The sequence below is a fragment of the Bos javanicus genome, chromosome X (genome assembly GCF_032452875.1).
Source record: "Bos javanicus breed banteng chromosome X, ARS-OSU_banteng_1.0, whole genome shotgun sequence".
Taxonomy (NCBI): Eukaryota; Metazoa; Chordata; class Mammalia; order Artiodactyla; family Bovidae; genus Bos; species Bos javanicus.
Window position 1 is genome coordinate 127,990,123 of NC_083897.1, and position 20,929 is coordinate 128,011,051.

The following is a 20,929-nucleotide window of genomic DNA, read 5'->3' on the forward strand; positions in this document are numbered from 1 at the left end:
CATATCTGATATCTCTAAGTGTACGGCTCAGAAAGGTTATCGTGTGGCAAGTATTTTAAAAGCATTATCTTCTAAAGTTTGGTTATTTTTAGGTGTGAAGTTTTTTAATACATTAACATTTACAAATGGTGACTATTTGAAAAATGACTATAGTCAGACTGGCACATCATTTCCTATTGTTTCCATGTTTGGTCAGATTTAACAAGATGGGAGGCCTCCAATTTTCAGTATGTGTGCACGCGAATGACTCTTTATGACCCCCTGGACTATAGCCCACTAGGCTTCTCTGTCCATGGGATTTCCCAGGCGAGAAAACTGAGGTGGGGTGCCATTTCCTCCTCCAGGGGATCTTTCTGATTCAGAGATGAAACCCATGTCTCTTGCACCTCCTGCATTGGCAGGCAGATTCTTTACCACAGCGCAACTGGGAAATCCACACACACAAAAAAGAATAAATCCATTCAACTTTCAAGAACATAGATAAAACTAGGGATCATCAAACTAAGTGAAGAAAGCCAAAAACTACAAATGTCCTCAAAGAAGCTACAACCCAGGGAAAGGAAAAAGGATGTAACTAGAAAAAAAATTCCATTTTGTAAAATCTAAAGAGGAAGGTGAATTGATACCAAATCTCTCTAAAGTGTATGTTTAATTGAAATATTCTTTAAACTCAGTGGAGAAATATTGGATACAGGGGAGTAGATACATACGTGTGTTGTGGAAAGGGGTTACCTATACACATGTATAGGCTAATGGGTAAAAGATTTGTAAGATCAGTGGGGGTCAGAGTTTTCAACAGGTCCCCAGTTATTTTGGTGCATCCTAATTGCAACCCCCTGACTTAGATCAGAATAAGGATTCTCAACCCCAACTGTACATTAGAATCCTTTGGGGAGGCTTTATAAAATAAACCCACGTCTGCCTCAGACATATCAGGTCACAATGTCTGGGATGGAGCCCTAAACGTCAGTATGCTGATGCATACTGAGCTTATAAAAGCTCCCCGGGTGATTCTAATATGCAAACAAGTACAGAAATCTCAGTTTAGGAAAAATAAGGAGCTGCTTATATTTAACTTAACTGATGTATATAAATCAGCCCTCTTGTCTCATTCTCCTCTCTTTATTGCTCCTCAACGCAGTACTTGTAACATATGATTAGATATTTGTATTATAATTTCACAGACTATTCTTTCAAAACTGAAACTTTACATGGCTTATAAATAATGATTTTACAAAAGGACAAAAATAGTTTTAATTGCAACTGCTTTGGAAAATCCAGGCTGAATTCTCACTCTAAGAGAGAATGACTATTACATCTTATTCAGGATTAGTTCTCATAATCAGATAAGCCGGATACCATTCTTCTAGAAGCTAGGGGGCCATCAGTAGGAACATGGAAATTGCTGCAATTACAAAGCACTTTTGGTTATATTTTTTGCTGTAAAGGGATTTCATTGTCATCACTGCTAAGATTAATAGTGGATTTTTTTTTCAATTTGGCATCTTGCAGTAGTTTGGTGAATGCCAACCATCCCCTTTTCAGAAAATATCAAGTTCTAACAGCTGTGACTCATGTCAAGGGATTCAGCAAGATGCCTTGGCCATCTGCTGGCTTCCCGCAGGTAACCTCCTGCCACCATATCCATCAGCCTAGAACTGACAAGCAGAAAGCAGCTTCCAAAATCTGCCCTCCATCTTGAAACCTTCTCTTCTGGCCTTTCTATTCTTTTTGTGCCATAATTACCTCCAAGCTGCAATAAACAGATCCTCTTCTTATTTACCAGGGTGACCAACCATCACTGTTGGCCCAGGCTTGAAGGGGCTCCTAGGATGTGGAGCTTTCAGTGATGAAACTGGGACAGTCCCAGGCAAGCCAGGACAAGTTAGCCTCCTTAGCTTTACCCACCCAAGTCTGACTTCTTTTGCATTTGCTCCATGTTTATAGCTCAGCAGTTCTCAAACTTCAGCATGCAGCAGAGGTTTGATAGTTAAAATCTTCTTAAAACATATATTGCTGGGCCTATCGCCAGAGTTTCTTATTTGGGAGGTCAGGGGTGGGACCAGGTAAGGTCCGTTTATTAAAAAGGATGCTGATGCTGCTGATCCAGGGGCCACACTTTGAGAACCACTGCTCGAGTTCAACATCTGGCAGAGAAAACACAGATTTCCTCCCACAGTGCAGCTCAGTATCTCGGATTCTACTCATGTTCCACCAGGTCATTCCACACACACAATTGCTATCCTAGGTATTCAAAACTGACAGTATGGGTAGTGATATTCAGTCCAGGCCTGGGAGAACAGTAGATGCCTCAACAAATGCCTGTGTGGTGTCACCGAGCCATACCTAGGTGTGACTAACATCTTCCCCTTATCAATTAGGCAAAACAAACAAAAAAACACTGAGTCTCTTTATTCATCTCCTCCAGCAGTATCTTCGCAATGCCTAACTCAGTAAAAGAAAACCATCTCATCTACTGTTAGTGAAGATATAAATTGGTACCACTCTTCCAAGAGAAGCAGGATAACATGTATTTTAAAACTTCATAAATTGAGCATACCATTTGACTCCGCAGTTTCTCCACGTCTGGGAATTTACCCTAAAGAATACTCTCATATTTGACAAAGACTTAGCCACAAAATGCATCTCAGTAGTTTTTGCTGTTGTTGTTGTTTGCAATAGTAGAAGAGCCTAAATGTCTATCGGTAGAAAATTAGAGAAATTAAGGAGATTTTATTTGGTGGAATACTAAGCATGGTGACTGAGAAGAATTCGTAATAGATTTTAAAAAATATTTGTTACAAATTTCAGTGGGAAAAAAAAAACAGTGTAATTGGATGAGCTCATGTTTAATTTCAATTTTTAAATATGGTAGATAAACATATTGAGATTCAACAAAGGTATTAAATGTAGCTATTTTTAAATTATGATCCACTTTAAAAATATTTTTAGCTTATCTAAATTTTTCGAGATTTGGCACAATAAAGATAAAATACTTTTGTAATAAGGGTTAAAAACAACTAATTTTTCTTCATGGGAGGACAAGTGAGATTGTGACCATCATGACAGATGAGTGAGATTTCTGACGCCTGTTTCCTCTCACCATGGCTCTTTTCCAGCTTTCTGAGGCTTTCCACACTCTGGCTCATATCCATGTCACTCCTAGAGCATGTTCCACTCACAGCCTGCCTCTTGAATCAGAAAGTGAGAGTTGCTCAGTTGTGTCCGACTCTTTGCGACCCCATGGACTATACAGTTCATGGAATTCTCCAGGCCAGAATACTGGAGTGGGTAGCCTTTCCCTTCTCCAGGGGATCTTCCCAACCCAGGGATCGAACCCAGATCTCCTGTGTTGCTGGTGGATTCTTTACCAGCTGAGCCACAAGGGAAGCCCTACTGACCTTTAAAACCGTTCTGTTTTCTGCTGGTGGCCCTGCAGCGAAGCTGCCAGTCTTCTGTCTGGAAATAGCATGTGTCCTGCCCCATGCATGCATGTTCAGAAGTGCACGGCAGGTGGTAAACATGTCCCTCTGCGCAAGGGTCCTGGTACTCACCATTTCCAGGGATGCCGTGAGACTACAGGGCTCCCCACGTAAAGGTACCTTGTCCCTCAGTGGCACTGCCCAGAATGTCATTCTCAGCTGCCTCCTTGGTCAGGCCCCAAGACAGGAGGCTGTATTAGGACCTCCAGAGTCTTGGACTAGACCAGGACAAGAACGTCTTAAAATAGTCATAGCAGGTGTCCCATGACCTTGCTAAGTGCATCATGTACACCATTTTGCAAACTATTTGCAGTTTGTTCATGACTTCACTTCAATGCACTTAAAAGTTTTTGAATTTCACAGTAAATTTTGTGAAGAAAAACATTTTGGGGAAATAGAGCAAAATATATAACCCATAACCCCCCCCTCCCCCACTCTACCAGAATCCAGTGGTTGGAAGATCAGGGGCATAACCAAACAGCTCACTCTCACAGACGGCACACATCAGTGGCTGCTCCAGGCCCCACCCTTGAAGACACGATATTAGCACAGCCACCTGATCTTCCAATCCTCACCTCCTGGCTGTCCCCACATCCAACAATATCTTGCTTCCATATCAAACAGAAACAACCCCCCACCACATGGGGAAGGGCAGAATAGCGTGATTACTCTAACATACAATTGTATCATGCTTGCAACTTTGTCTGAGTGTGTTCACAGCTACCATTTCATGTAATTCTCACATTTCTAACCCAGCATGGAGCAGTGTAGGGTGAAGATTAAGTCTGTAATGAGAGAAGCTGCACTATACTCCCAGCTGTGCTAGCTGTGTGCTCTTTCACATGTGATTTGGCCTCCCTGAGCTTCAGTTTCTTCTTCTGTAAAATGGCCCACAATGCCAAGCTTAGAGACCTTCCATGAAGACTAGAGATGACACATGGTAAAGTATCCAGCAGGCTTCCCTGGTGGCTCAGAGGGTAAAGCATCTGCCTACAATGCAGGAGACCTGGGTTCGATCTCTGGGTCAGGAAGATCCCCTGGAGAAGGAAATGGAAACCCACTCCAGTACCCTTGTCTGGAAAATCCCATGGACAGAGAAGCCTAGTAGACTACAGTCCATGGGATCGCAAAGAGTCGGACATAACTGAGCGACTTCACTTTCACTTTCTTTTCAAAGTATCCAGCACAATGCTTGGCACATTAGTGGTTCTCAGTGAAGAGCAGCTGCAAAGAACAATTATACTCTCCATTTTATGAGAGTCCTTCAAAGCATCAGTGGAAAAGTTGTGAAACTACCTGTATTATCATTACACCGTTATTTGAGAACAATCTTGGGATTTAACTTATCTACTTCCTAATTCTTCTCACCACTGCCACCACATAGGTTTGCACCCTCCCCAATCTTCCCTTGAACCACTTTCCCAACCCCTAGCTGGCCTCAGTGGCCTCAGGAGCCTCAGTCTTTTCCCTCTTCAAGCCATGATCTTTGAGACTAAAACCAAGGAACTGAGACTGAAGTTTCTCACCTCCCAAAAAAAACCGATGTGCTGTGCTGTGCTAAGTCACTTCAGTCGCGTCTGACTCTTTGCAACTCCATGGACTGTAGCCCGCCAGGCTCCTCTCTGTGGAATTCTCCAGGCAAGAATACTGGAGTGGGGTGCCATTTTCTTTTCCAGAAAGAAAACTATATCAGTTCCCTATGGCTTGCTCCTCAATGTGGCTTATAAGGTCCTCATTTACTTCTCCTACATTTCATCTCCCATCATGCCTTCCTCCTCGCATCTAACACATGCAGTCTGTCCCCCAGCAATTGTGACCACCTCGCTATCCTATGTGTGTGTTGTCTTTGTACCAGCCAGTACTTCTGCATGTCCCAACCTACCGTCTTTGCCTACAGATTTCTTTTCCTTTCAAAGCCCACTCAAATGCCTTTTTCACTGTGAAGCCAACCTTCACTCCCCTAGGTAATTACCACTGCTCTGAGGCTACCAGGATGCACTGCGCACCCTTTCGTTGCACACTATGATCTCTTATAAATGACTTTTCACAAGTCTCTCTCTCTCCGGACGCCTCAAAAGCAAGAACTCTTTAACAGCTAAGATTTATTGATTACCTACTACAAACCAGTTTCTCTTCCAAACATTTTATATATATATTACCACCTTTAATCTTCACAACCCTACAGGATAGTCACTACTATTATCTCCATTTTATAGATAATTAAACTGATGCCTAAAGATGTTAAGCAACCTGTTCAAGGTTGCGAGTTATCAGTGGCCAAGTCAGGATTCAGAATCAAAGCCCACACTCTTAACCACTACACCATACAATATTATATAGACTTAACACTGAACTCAGTACCTGGGGAGTTGTAATGTCTATATTACTTATCTTTTGCTAGCTAACAAAGCATTCCCCCCAAATAGTGGCTCAAAACAAAAAACATTTACTGTCTCACAGTTTCTCTGGGTCAGGAATTCAGACACAGCTTACTTGGATGGTCTGTCTCAGGGTCTCTCATGAGGTTGCTGTCAGGATACCAGTGTGGGCCGCCATCACCTGAAGGCTTGGCTGGACTACAGGACCAGCTTCCAAGATGGCCGGCGCACAGGGTGCTGGTCATGGGCAGGAGGCCCTGGGTCATTTACACGTGGACCTCTCCACCAGCTTCCTGAGGGCCCTCATGACATGGCTGCTGGCTTCCCCCCGGGTTATCAATCCAAGAGAACAAGGCAGAAGTCACATGTCTGTTACGACCTAGCCTCAGAAGTCACACTCTGCCATTTCTACAGTATCCTATTAGTTATGGAGGTCAGCCTCATCTGGTGTTGGATAGACTACACAGGAGTGTGACTACCAGAAAGTAAGAATCTTTGGGGGGGGGGGGCGCTATAAATATGACATGAATCAGTAGAAAAATTACTAAGAATTGCTCTGTCAGGATCTCTTCTAGATAATAATAAGTCTGGATTAGGTGGCCACTTGAGTTTCCTTTCTTCGAGGTCCCAAACTACGGCAGATTATTTTCAAATTCTCAAATACACCATCAAGTGGATTCAGGGATTTAATTTCATTAAAGTCCAGTAGAGGCCGCAGGTGAGTATTTGCTAACTTGGCTTCCACTTTATGGTTTCAGGCAGTCAGCAAAGCATGAGAAATTCTACCAGTCTGAAACACAGTTATTTCCTTAACAGCAAAACAAGTCTATGTTTGATTTCGGGATTAATTCTATAGTTTGATGCCAACTTAAGCCCAGCCTCCGGACAAAGGCTTATCTTCTTTAGCAGAGTATCTGTGATTAAACTGACGCAACTAAATCCCTTGTGTATAAGATAATAAAATCATTGGTTTTAGCCCTTAGGCCTTGCTTATTTTCAAACCAAGGTTTTATTTGCTTAAAATAAATGCTTAATATGATTTGAGACCTATTAAGATAAAAAAGTAATATTGAAATGAGGCACTACGCAGATACACTTTGATACTGAATACATGAATCTTCTGCTAAACACCAGTCCATATCAGTGGAGATGAGAACCAAATGTGAGTGGCTCCCCACCACGGCACTGGACCACTGCCTGACTGGACCTGAAGTATTATACTTTGGAAGCTGGGGCAGCAACACACTACAAGGTTCCCTGGATCCCATCCTCTCCCAGTGCTCTCCACTCCGACTGGCAAACTGCAGCCCTCTAAAGAGTTGTGCTGGAGCGCAGCCATGCTCATCTGTTTATGAATTGTCCGTGGCTGCAACAGCAAAGTTGAGAATTTGCAACAGAAATCATATGGCTTCCAAAGCCAAAAGTATTTACTATCTGGCCCTTTACAGAAAATGTTTGTGATCCCTCATCTACACTTCTGGCAGCCTCATCTGAGGTCACCTGTCATCAGCTCATATGTCTATGTATGGTCTATGCTATTCTAAACTTTTCAAAGGGAGAACGGAGGTATTACTATTTATGTTGAGGTATTATATACATAAAGTAAAGGCAAAATTTTATGGTATATAAAAAAATTACAATAGAACACAGTGAGGTTTTACCAAAGTATCACCTGTGCAAACACTTCCTAGATCAAGATGATGTTTCTGTGCCCCCATCTCAGTCAATATCCCCCCAAACAAAGGGCATCATTATTTTAATCCTGTCACTTCGACCACAAATTCATTTCCCTATTCCTGAACTTCATATAAATGGAACCACGCATTATTTCACTGGGCATTATAAGTTAGAGGCATTTTCACATACTGTAGAATGGAGCAGTTTGTTCTTTTTCATTGCTGTGCAATATTCAGTTGTATGAATATACCACAGTTCATTCACCTACTCTTCTGTTGATGGAAATTAGGTTCTTTCTGGATTTTTGCTATTATGAATAAAGCTGCTATGAACATTTATTTGGTCACTCCATGTGGCATGTGGGATCTTAGTTCCCTAACCAGGGATCGAACCTGAGCCTCCTGCAGTAGAAGCTCAGAGTCTTAACCACTGGACCACCAGGGAAGCTTACCAAAATATTTTTTTAATGTATAAAATCTTCTGAGGACAAAAGTTCAAAATATCCCTTCCCCCAAGCTTCATATTATGCTGTGTATCCTGTGACCGACTGGCTATCCCAGGCATTACTAGTGGGCATGGTGGTTTTTGATACACAAAATCATGACCCTGATTATATGCTGGCACTTTTCAAGTTGATCTTGTTAAATCCTATCAAAAACTCTAACCTCAACATGTGGCAGATGAGGACAAGAGGGCTCAGGAAGGAGAAACACCTTGACCAAGGTCATGCAACTGAATCAGTGGCATACAAGGTCTCCCATCAAAGTCTGGTCTCCTTACTAAAAGCAGGAAGACCAGCCCTACACTTATCACAGAGTTAGGGAAGCACAAGTTTAGGCACTAACAACCTCAGCTCCTTGTCTTCCTGTTTAACCACCTTATCAGTTCAAATATAGTTAAATTATGCAATAGCTCCTAAGTATAACTTCCCATACAGCAGACTTAAGTCATTATTATTTCACACTACACTCTGTGTCTGAAGACACTGCTACCTAGCTTGACAAGGGTAGAAAAATAAGAAGCTATAAACACCCTGCAAAAATCTAACATTGAAAGATGACCACAAGTCATAGGATTTCACATACAGGTATGGATTTGTAAAAACAAACAAACAGATCAACCAAAACCCTACAGGTTTTCTATTTTCTACTCAAGTCTCTACTGCATTCAGAAGTTGACGTAAATGGCATAAATCAGAAAATGATAATGGGAACTGAGTGAAATTCTCATAAATCACGTTACTAAGTATAGCTACAACTAGATGTGAAACCCAATTAAACAGATGGCCACATGCTGTCAGAACAGGCCCCTAATCAATAAAGACGTTCATTTTAGAAAATCACTTCAATTTTCCACTCCTTCAGTGGAGCAAAAAGAAGGCAGTTGGGGGTTGGGGGGGGGCATCCCAGGAAACCCAGTGGGGAAATGTATAAGAAGGAACTCCACCTGTCTTAATTTGTAGTCCAGAAAATAAGAAAAAGAAGAAAGAAAAAAAGTTACCCATAGGACTCCTTGTCATCGTGCCTGAGAATGTAATTTACAATGAGAGCAAGCACTGGTCATTAGGAAAATAGAAACAGCTTGAATCTCTTAATTAAAATACTGCTTCAAATTGTCCATTCCAAACCTCCTCTGCTCCTGAGCTTCATGAAACCACTTGGTTACCCTGAAATGGCTGCTTCTTCAGTAAACCTCTGATAAGATCAGCTCTTCCCAGAAAAAAAAAATGTTGAACAGGGATGAATCCTGGAGGCAAAAATATTATTAGGCATACTTAAATCCCCCAAAGAGCAGTAAGCATTCACTGACATTGGAAAGTGAATGTGGAAATATTGGTGAGCAATCTATCTCAATGCTTTTTCTGGCATAAGAACTGATCTATTACATTCACTAGAATGGTGAAAATTCTGTCTACCAACGCCAAGAAGTGATGAAAATGAGAACTGGTGAAGACACTCTGTACTTTGGAACACTGACTGTGGAAACATTGGGTGTTACCTGGTAAAGCTGAGTATTTACAAAGTAATTCCACTCAATCATAGTATATACCTAAAACACTTGTTTCAGGGGACATGTATGAGAATATTCTCTCCACCAGGGAGACTTCCCTGGTGGCTCAGATGGTAAAGATGGTCTACAATGTGGGAGACCTGGGTTCAATCCCTGGGTCGGGAAGTTCCCTGGAGAAGTAAAAGGCAACCCCCTCCAGTACTCTTGCCTAGAAAATCCCATGGACGGAGGAGCCTGGTGTCTATGGGGTCGCAAAGAGTCGGATACGAATGAGCGACTTCACTTTCACTTTCATGAGAATATTCAAAGCAACGCTGTTTAGAACAGTGAAAACCTAGGAAAAGGGAAACTCATAGCTCTGTAGAACAGATAAGTAATCTAGGGTACAGTCGCACAATGGAATGTCACACAGCAGTGAAAATGAAAGTCGTACTGCCACATGCTACCTGGATGAATCTTAAAAAAATGCTGAAGGAAAATCACAGTTGCTTAAGATCATGCTAAAAATAACTGAAAATAAATAATATATTGCTTAGGGATATGTAAATGGCTTCAAATTTCTTTAAAAAGAGAAATGATAAACACAAAAATCAGAACAGTGCAATGGTGGGGAATAAAAAAGGGATGGAGAGGAACATAGACAGATGCAATAACATCAGGAATGTTCTGGTTCTTGGATGTGTGGTGGGTTCATAAACATTATTTATTTTATTGTATGTTTTCTTGTATACTTTATAACTTTCTGTGTTCTAGCATGTTACTTATATTCTTTTCCATGTACCTAGTAAAACATTTTCTTTAAAAATAGATAATTCAAAGAATTTTCTATCGCCCAATAAGTTATTCCAAATTATATAATTCATATTATATAAACAAAACCCATATTATTATAAATAGTAGCTATAATTATTATCTAAAATGTAAGTACCCATGTAACACATGCAGCTTAGCTCTCAACTCAGAGCTATAACAAAGCATCATGTTGTATATTTTAAATATATACAATTTTTATTTGTCAATTATACTGCAATAAAGCTGGGGGCGGGGGAAGAAAGCAATGGCGTTTTCATAATAATAATACACCGCCAGCTAACATACTGTTAAGTACTATCACATACCAGTTCCAGTTCTGTAGACACTGTCGTTCCTCAAAGTGGCCACATGAGGGCGACGCTAAAAAGGTGTGCTTGCTGGGAGTGGGCTATTCTCTCTAGTCAGGGAGTCCTGTCAGGATGCCAGAGGACCTGCCATGAGTGGGTGGCCAGGAGGCCTCAATGAGAAAGTGGCATTCAAGCAAGGATTTGAAGGAAGATTTGATCTTCACAAACCATGCAGATCACTTGGGGAGATTTTCCAAGGCAAAGAGAATCCCAAGTACAAATGCCTGGAAGGAAGATTATTTCGTGGTCCAGGAACAGGATGGAGGCCAGTGTGACTGAAACAGAGTGGGGACAAAGGCAGCATGATAACAGGCCTCAGTAACAGGCCCCACTTCAAGTAATATGGCTTGTATTCTGTGTGAGGTGGGATGCTAATAATGGGTTTTGAGCAAAGAAGAGACATGAGACAACTGTAAAAAGCATTAAAATGGCTACAATGTTATATTTAGACTAGATCAAAGGGGGATGAGTTCAGAAGCAGGGAGGCAAGTGAGGAGGGTATTAGAGGGATCTGGGGGGAAACAATAGGGGCGGGCCAAGGGTAGCAAGTCCTCATAAATTCCATCACCTGCATTCACCAAACAGCAAAGAGACAGGCTTAAAACCATGGGATTAGATGTGCACTTAAAATCACAGGATTCAACGTACACACCATACAAGCGAGGGCATGTGGAGACCAGAAGAGGTGCAAGGTGGGTGAAAAACCAGCAAGGGCGTCAGCGGGAATAGCCTGCCCTCCCACAACAGCTCACTGCCACCATGCACTCAGTGTCTGTCATTTTCTGTCAGTGTCTTCATACTTTTACTACACATGGACGGACCTGTGGACAATATATAGAACTGTTCTGCGTGCTTTTCAACTCTTTTTTTATGATGTCTTCCTCCATGTACTCTCCCAAGTTGTTTTTTCACACACACACACAGCCTATTACTTGTGAACTTCATCCACATCACTCTGGTCACTCATTGTGCACTGCTGCACGGCATGCCCTTGTGTGAACATGACACATTTCATTCATTTTCTTTTGGTGCGCCAGGTAAGTTATTCCCCTCTAGGTGCTATCATAAGGAACACTGCTATGAGCATTCTCATGTGGGCCTCCCCATGTGAGACTTCTCTAGGGCACTGCTTCCCCAGGTATGTTAGCCTCACCTGGAGGGCTTAATAAAACAGATTTCTGGGCCCGATATCCAGGGTTTATGAACAATAGGTCTAAAGTGGGGCCGAATTTGCATTTCTAACAAGTTCCACCTTGGGCTCTGTTGCTGATAATCACTGGACCACACTTTGAGTGACAGCATTCGGGCACATGTCAAGAGCTTAAATGACATTCAAGGACATATACATCCATCTCTGACTTTTCCAGGTGTTGCCCAATTGTGCAGCAAGGTGGGTGAACCAATTTACATTTCCACTAGCACTATGCATCTCTGTCATCAATACTTGGTGCTATCAGATTTTTTTATTTGTGGCAATATGATCCTTAATAATGTTTTTAACTTATCATGGTATTTATAATTAGGTACCTAATTTGTTGCTGTTGTTTAGTCGCTCAGTTGTGTCTGACTCTTTGGGACCACATGTACTGTAGCCTGCTAGGCTCCTCTTTCCATAGGATTTCCCAGACAAGAATACTAGAGTGGGTTACCATTTCCTTCTCCAGGGATCTTCCCACCCCAGGGACCAAACCCACATCCACATTGGCAGGTAGATTCTTTACTACTAGGATACCTGGGAAGCCCATGTACTAGTACATGTAAATAAAAGAAACTCAAGACTTTATATCTGAGGATTATTTAGAGCATTTCAAAGCTTTTCTTAACAGCTTCTAAAATCTGCCCAGTTACCTACTTGTTTTTCCCATCAGTCCTAGAAAGAAAACAAACATCAGTAAGACCATCATGACAGAAAAGTGGAAGCTTGTTCCTTTTTCATGGCCAACATCACTGCAGTTTTATATATTGTAGCTGTTCTCTTTTTTTTAACTTAATGGTTATATAAAGCTTGGGCTTCCCTGGTGGCTCAGATGGTAAAGAACCTGCCTGCAATGCTGGAGACCTGGGTTGGATCCTTAGGTTGGGAAGATCCCCTGGAGGAGGGCATGGCAATTCACTCCAGTATTCTTGCCTGGAGAATTCCATGGACAGAGGAGCCTGGTGGGCTACAGTCCATTGTGTCACAAAGAGTTGAACATGACTGAGCAACTAACACTTAGTTATATAAAGCTCTCGAAAAAAAACTTAAAAGGTAAAGAAAATGAGGAAAGCTGGACATAGAGGCAGGGAAACAAACTTTCTTCACCAACATGCCTGGTCACTTCTAGGGGGAAATAAAGAATGCCCTGCTCTTAAATCACAGTTCTGCCCATTTTGGAGCACGTTAAGGAGACAAGGAGCCAGCACTCACGGATCTGGTTGGTAGATGCACTGTAGAAGGCATTAACAGTCGTTGGATTTGTAAACCACCTGTAGAAAGAGAAACAAACATCACCACGTGATCACCATTATCCAGGCAGGAGTGCAGTGAAACACATACAAGCTGGCACAATTTATTAGCAAATAACCAGGGAACAATGGGGAAATAGAACATGTGGGGAAATTACCACCTCAGTTAAGGGCTATTGCTCTGCTCTATGAATAATCTCATCCTAAACCGAACATATCTGGTTATTCACCATTACTGAAAATGGAAAGGGGTACCAGGGCTCCTGAAACAACTTTAATGAAAAATTCTCAAATCTACAGAGATCCACCCACAGATGGAAACAGAGCAACACACTGATGTTTAGCAGGCCCTGTTCAATGGGGCCACGGGACAGCTGAGTTTTGTAGGTTGACTTGGCCATTAAAGGCTTGAGACAGGTGACAACATAGAAGTCCATGTAAAGAGAGATAATAAAGCAAAACCATGCTACCCAAAAGGTCTGCCGGCTCCCATAGAACATTTACTGATTTAAGCACCAAAGGTTCTAATGGCTCATCCGGGCCCTGTCACCAATTAGCCAGGTTGTGGTGCACAAGTCGCCTATCTTCCTGGTTCAGTGTCTCTATAACACTAAGGTACTGCACTAAGCGCTCTTGGGAATGCCTTCCAGCGATGAAGAGTCTACACTGCATTTTAAATGCACAGGAGGTTACTCAGATCGGACTCAGCAAATTTTCTGTGTAAACAGATCGTAAACTTTTAGGCATTTCCTGGACCTAGAGGCAAAATCAAGGATATGTAGGTTCTTCTAGAGTGAGAGAAAATTTTCTATCAAGTTTTATTGATGAAAGTCAAAATATAATAATTGAGTATAATTTTTGGTAATATGGGCCTATTAATTAGAGGAACAAAATTCTTCAGTGGCAGGAGAACATTACGCTTTGAAGTTCAAAGTTAGTGCTTCCTCCCATCAAACTGACTATGAACATTTACCTCTAAACATCATTCTTAGCTTCTGGGCTGTACAAAACCATGCAGCAGGCAAGATTTAGCCCTCAACCCATAGTTTGCTGACCCCTGACTTTATGCCTGTGAGTTTCATGCACTGCCCTTTATGATTAAAACCAAGCTTTTGTCTTAAGCTAAAGTACTCAAAATAAACATATAAATCCCTTTTCAGAACAATCATTTTACCAATTTATGTCTAAAAAAGTAATTCCATCAGACTAATAATTTATGTCAGACTAACATGAAACTGGCAGGAAATGCAAGTGCTCATTCTACTTGGTCCACCCATACCTTCTCCTCTTATAAAAAGCCCATGACGGTCATCTTGTTATTATCATTAGTAGCAGTAGCAGCAGCAGCTAACACTCACTGAGCACTTATTATGCCCTATGCACTTTCTAGCCACAGGTTAATAATTCTTATAGTTTCTATGGGGGAAAACCTATCTCACAGGAAAGGACAATGAGATTGACAAATACTATATACTCGCACAAGGTCTAGTCTGTCTGCCTTTAAACCAGTTTTCTTCAGGATTATACTGGGGACAACACTGGAAATCAAGAAAGAGTGCCTCTTGCCCAAGCTGAAACCTATATTCATTTACATAAAATATATATATTATTTGCCTTCAAATTTAGGATTTGTGTTTCAATAAATCCTAATGTGTGACACAAATTTACTGGCTGGCTTAAGAAAGCACATTTACTGACCTAATGTCACTACTTGTAGTTAAATATAATTAAGCATCCTCCCAAAGATGTCCGTGCCTTCATCTCTGGATCTTGTGGATATGCTACACTGCATGGCAAAGAGGACTCTGCAGGTGTAATTAAGGTCAAGGAGCTTAAAACAGGGCAATTATCCTAGACTATCCCAGGACCATCCCCATGGGAAAGAAATGCAAAAAGCAAAATGGCTGTCTAAGAAGGCCTTACAAATAGCTGTGAAAAGAAGAAAAGTGAAAAGCAAAGGAGAAAGGGAAAGATATTCCCATTTGAATGCAGAGTTCCAAAGAATAGCAAGGAGAAAGCCGCCTCAGTGATCAATGCAAAGAAATAGAGGAAAACAACAGAATGGGAAAGACTAGAGATCTCTTCAAGAAAATTAGAGATACCAAGGGAACATTTCATCCAAAGATGGGCTCGATAAAGGACAGAAATGGTATAGACCTAACAGAACCACAAGATGTTAAGAAGAGGTGGCAAGAATACACAGAAGAACTGTACAAAAAAGATCTTCACAACCCAGATAATCACGATGCTGTGATCACTCACCTAGAGCCAGACATCCTGGAATGTGAAGTCAAGTGGGCCTTAGAAAGCATCACTACAAACAAAGCTAGTGGAGGTGATGGAATTCAAATTGAGCTATTCAAATCCTGAAAGATGATGCTGTGAAAGTGCTGCACTCAATATGCCAGCAAATTGGGAAAACTCAGCAGTGGCCACAGGACTGGAAAAGGTCAGTTTTCATTCCAATCCCAAAGAAAGGTAATGCCAAAGAATGCTCAAACTACCACACAATTGCACTCATCTCACACGCTAGTAAAGGAATGCTCAAAATTCTCCAAGCCAGGCTTCAGCAATATGTGAACCATGAACTTCCAGATGTTCAAGCTGGTTTTAGAAAAGGCAGAGGAACCAGAGATCAAACTGCCAACATCTACTGGATCATCGAAAAAGCAAGAGAGTTCCAGAAAAACATCTGTTTCTGCTTTATTGACTATGCCAAAGGCTTTGACTGTGTGGACCACAATAAACTGTGGAAAATGCTGAAAGAGATGGGAATACCAGACCACCTGACCTGCCTCTTGAGAAACCTATATGCAGGTCAGGTAGCAACAGTTAGAACTGGACATGGAACAACAGACTGGTTCCAAATAGGAAAAGGAGTACATCAAGGCTATATATTGTCACCCTGCTTATTTAACTTATATGCAGAGTACATCATGAGAAACACTGGGCTGGAAGAAGCACAAGCTGGAATCAAGATTGCCGAGAGAAATATCAATAATCTCAGATATGCAGATGACACTACCCTTATGGCAGAAAGTGAAGAGGAACTAAAAAGCCTCTTGATGAAAGCGAAAAAGGAAAGTGAAAAAGTTGGCTTAAAGCTCAACATTCAGAAAACTAATTTCATGGCATCTGGTCCCATCACTTCATGGGAAATAGATGGGGAAACAGTGGAAACAGTGTCAGACTTTATTTTCGGGGGCTCCAAAATCATTGCAGACAGTGACTGTAGCCATGAAATTAAAAGACGCTTACTCCTTGGAAGGAAAGTTATGACCAACCTAGATAGCATATTAAAAAGCAGAGATATTATTTTGCCAACAAAGGTCCGTCTAGTCAAGGCTATGGTTTTTCCAGTGGTCATGAATGGATGTGAGAGTTGGACTGTGAAGAAAGCTGAGTGCCAAAGAATTGATGCTTTTGAACTGTGGTGCTGGAGAAGACTCTTGCGAGTCCCTTAGACTGCAAGGAGATCCAACAGTCCATTCTAAAGGAGATCTGTCCTGGGTGTTCACTGGAAGGACTGATGCTGAGGCTGAAACTCCAATACTTTGGCCACCTCATGGGAAAAGTTGACTCATTGGAAAAGACTCTGATGCTGGGAGGGATTGGGGGCAGGAGGAGAAGGGGACGACAGAGGATGAGATGGCTGGATGGCATCACTGACTCGATGGACATGAGTTTGGGTGAACTCCGGAGTTGATGATGGACAGGGAGGCCTGGCGTGCTGCAATTCATGGGGTCGCAAAGAGTCGGACACAACTGAGCGACTGAACTGAATTGAACTAATCCCAGGCTAGCCTAATCTAATCACACACATCCTTAAAAATGAGGAACGTTCTCTGGCTTGAACCCTAGAGATGCAATAGGAAAGAAAGTAAGAAGAGATGTTGCAGAACAAAAAGTCAGAGAAATTCCAAGGGCAAGGTGGATTTGACATGCTGTGGCTGGCTGTGAGAGGCAGGGGCCACAGCAAAGAGCAGACAGAGTCATCTAGGAGCTAAGAGTGACAACCAGCAAAGAAGTAAGAACCTCAGTTCTACAACCACAAGGAACTGGATCTGCCAATGCTTGAATGAGACAGGAAGAGGGTTCTCCCCAGGGGCTCCCACTAAGAGCCAAGCCAGCTGACATCCTGATTTCAGCCTTATGAAAACTGAAGTTGAGAAACCAGCCAAGCCATCCCACATTTCTGACCTACAGAACTGTGAGGGACCACATTTGTGTTGTTCTGAATTGCTGATAAGGTTGTGATAATTCATTACAGCAGCAATGGGAAACCACTACACAAAGAATCCAGCATTTTTATGTCTGCCCTTTGACTCAAGAGGGAAGAATGAACTTGGCTTCTAAATCACATTGAGCTGAACCACAGCATGTACCAAAGATGAAATGTATTCCTATAACTCATCTCTACTCTACCCATTCTTCCCAACTCCCCTCCCTTTAGCAAATAATAAACTTTCAAAACATTACGGTAAGAACCATGTAGAAACAATGTTTCTAACTTCTAGGGGACAAAGGCAGACAAAACAAAGAAATCAAACAACCAGATGGAGCCTGATGGGGCCTCTGAAGCTTCACTGCTGCTGCTAAGTCACTTCAGTCGTGTACGACTCTGTGCGACCCCAGAGACAGCAGCCCACCAGGTTCCTCCGTCCCTGGGACTCTCCAGGCAAGAACACTAGAGTGGGTTGCCATTTCCTTCTCCAATGCATGAAAGTGAAAAGTGAAAGTGAAGTCGCTCAGTCGTGTCCAACTCTAGCGATCCCATGGACTGCAGCCTACCAGGCTCCTCCATCCATGGGATTTTCCAGGCAAGAGTACTGGAGTGGGGTGCCATTTCCTTCAGTAAGAATTACTAAAACATCTTATATGAGATGCATGATCAAACCTTTCCTGATTTCCCAGGGTTCCCTGACTCTAGGATGTATTTGGAGCCTTGGAGATATAAAGCAGCTATACTAACAGAGCCTACCAGTTGTGGATGCTATTATTTCTTCTCCTGGGATAGTACCCACACCAAGTCAGTCTTTAGATATTTTGTGTATCTCCCTAATTATATCTGAATATATCTTATATTTAGTTGTACTATTCTCCAACATAATGTGACCTGTCTTGGTTTTAATACCTGTTTGTAATTTTTTTACATTCTTTTCATTAAGAAGTGGACTCAAGTTTTCTCCTCTTGATTATAGGCTAGCCTTGGTGACTCAATTCTAAAGCATAAAATGCAGCAGAAATAATACCACATGACTTCCAGCAATCAGAGAAGAAAAATAAATAAAAGGAATCTAGATTGGAAAAGAAGAAGTAAATCCTTCACTGTTTGCAGATGACATGATCCTCTACATAGAAAACCCTAAATATACCACCAGAATATTACTAGAGGTAATCAATGAATATAGTAAAGTGACAGGATATAAAATTAACACACAAAATCCCTTGCATTCCTTTACACTAACAATGAGAAAACAGAAAGAGACATTAAGGAAACAATTCCATTCAGCATTGCAACGAAAAGAATAAAATATTTAGGAATAAATCTACCTAAAGAAACAGAAGACCTATATATAGAAAACTATAAAACACTGATGAAAGAAATCAAAGATGACACAAATAGATGGAGAAATATACCATGTTCATGGATTGGAAGAATCGATATAGTGAAAATGAGTATACTACCCGAAGCAATCTATAGATTCAATGCAATCCCTATCAAGCTACCAACGGTATTCTTCACAGAGCTAGAATAAATAATTTCACAGTTTGTATAGAAATACAAAAAACCTCGAATAGCCAAAGCAATCTTGAGAAAGAAGAATGGAACTGAAAGAATCAACCTGCCTGACTTCAGACTATACTACAAAGCTACAGTCATCAAAAGAGTATGGTGCTGGCACAAAGACAGAAATATAGATCAATGGAACAAAATAGAAAGCCCAGAGATAAATCCACGCACCTATGGACACCCATCTCTGACAAAGGAGGCAAGAATATACAATGGAGAAAAGACAATCTCTTTAACAAGTGGTGCTGGGAAAACTGGTCAACCACTTGTAAAAGAAGGAAACTAGAATACTTTCTAACACCATACACAAAAATAAACTCAAAATGATTAAAGATCTAAACGTAAGACCAGAAACTATAAAACTCCTAGAGGAGAACATAGGCAAAACACTCTCTAACATAAATCACAGCAGGATCCTCTATGACCCACCTCCAAGAATAATGGAAATAAAAGCAAAAATAAACAAATGGGACCTAATTAAACTTACAAGCTTTTGCACAATGAAGGAAACTATAAGCAAGATGAAAAGATAGCCTTCAGAATGGGAGAAAATAATAGCAAATTAAGCAACTGACAAAGAATTAATCTCAAAAATATACAAGCAGCTCCTGCAGCTCAATTCCAGAAAAATAAATGACCCAACCACAAAATGGGCCTAAGAACTAAACAGACATTTCTCCAAAGACGACATACAGATGGCTAACAAACACATGAAAAGATGCTCAACATCACTCATTATCAGAAAAATGCAAATCAAAATCACAATGAGGTACCATCTCACACCAGTCAGAATGGCTGCTATCAAAAAGTCTACAAACAATAAATGCTGAAGAGGGTATGGAGAAAAGGGAACCCCCTTACATTGTTGGTGGGAATGCAAACTAGTACACCCACTATGGAGGACAGTGTGGACATTCCTTAAAAAACTAGAAACAGAACTGCCATATGATACAGCAATCCCACTGCTGGGAAACCAGAATTGAAAGAGACACGTGTACCCTGATGTTCATCACAGCACTGTTTACAATATCCAGGACATGGAAGCAACCTAGATATCCACTGGCAGATGAATGGATAAGAAAGCTGTGGTACATATATACAATGGAATATTACTCAGCCATTAAAAAGAATGTATTTGAATCAGTTCTAATGAGGTAGATGAAACTGGAGCCTATTATACAGAGTGAAGTAAGTCATAAAGAAAAACACCAGTACAGTATATTAACGCATATATATGGAATTTAGAAAGATGGTAACGATGACCCTATATGTGAGACAGCAAAAGAGACACAGATGTAAAGTACAGACTTTTGGACTCTGCGGGAGAATGTGAGGGGGGGATGATTTGAGAGAATAGCATTGAAACATGTATATTACCATATGTGAAATAGATCGCCAGTCTAGGTGCAACACATGAGACAGGGTGCTCAAGGATGGTGCACTGGGATGACCCTGAGGGATGGGATGGGGAGGGAGGTGGGAGGGAGGGTCAGGATCAGGAACACATGTACACCCATGGCTGATTCATGTCAATGTATGGCAAAAAAAAAAAAAAAAAAACCTGCAGTATTATAAAGTAATTAGCCTCCAAATAAAACAAATTAATTAATTTTTTAAAAATACCACATGACTTCCAATCCTAGGCAATTAAAGGTGATACAAGCTCCCCCTGGTAAACACATGTGCACCCTCATTCCTTCTTTTTCGGGAAACTTGCTCTTCAAAATTTCTTGCTCAATCAGCACACCACAAAGAAGCCCAGTACACATGGAGAGGCCACAGCAGGCCTTCCAGACCACAGCCAGCATCAATCATTCTAGACTAGGAGAGGAAGCCTCCCATGTGACTCCAGCCCCTGCCACTGTCTGACAGCAACTGCAGGCAACACCATGAGCAAGAAGCACCCAGCTGGGCCCAGTGACCACCAGAGCCACGCCAGAGAAAAATGAATAATTATTGCTGCTTTAATCCTCTAATTTTTGG

The 20,929-nt window shown here is 41.4% G+C and overlaps 1 protein-coding gene across 1 annotated transcript in view; it reads right to left on the reverse strand.

Annotated features, from left to right (window-relative positions):
• PHEX (phosphate regulating endopeptidase X-linked) overlaps nucleotides 1–20,929 on the reverse strand; it is a 228,136-nt gene that overhangs the window by 34,773 nt on the left and 172,434 nt on the right. The window contains exon 15 of the mRNA XM_061407917.1: nucleotides 13,115–13,173. Within this exon, the coding sequence (XP_061263901.1) occupies nucleotides 13,115–13,173 (59 nt within the window). The remainder of the gene's footprint in view (nucleotides 1–13,114; nucleotides 13,174–20,929) is intronic.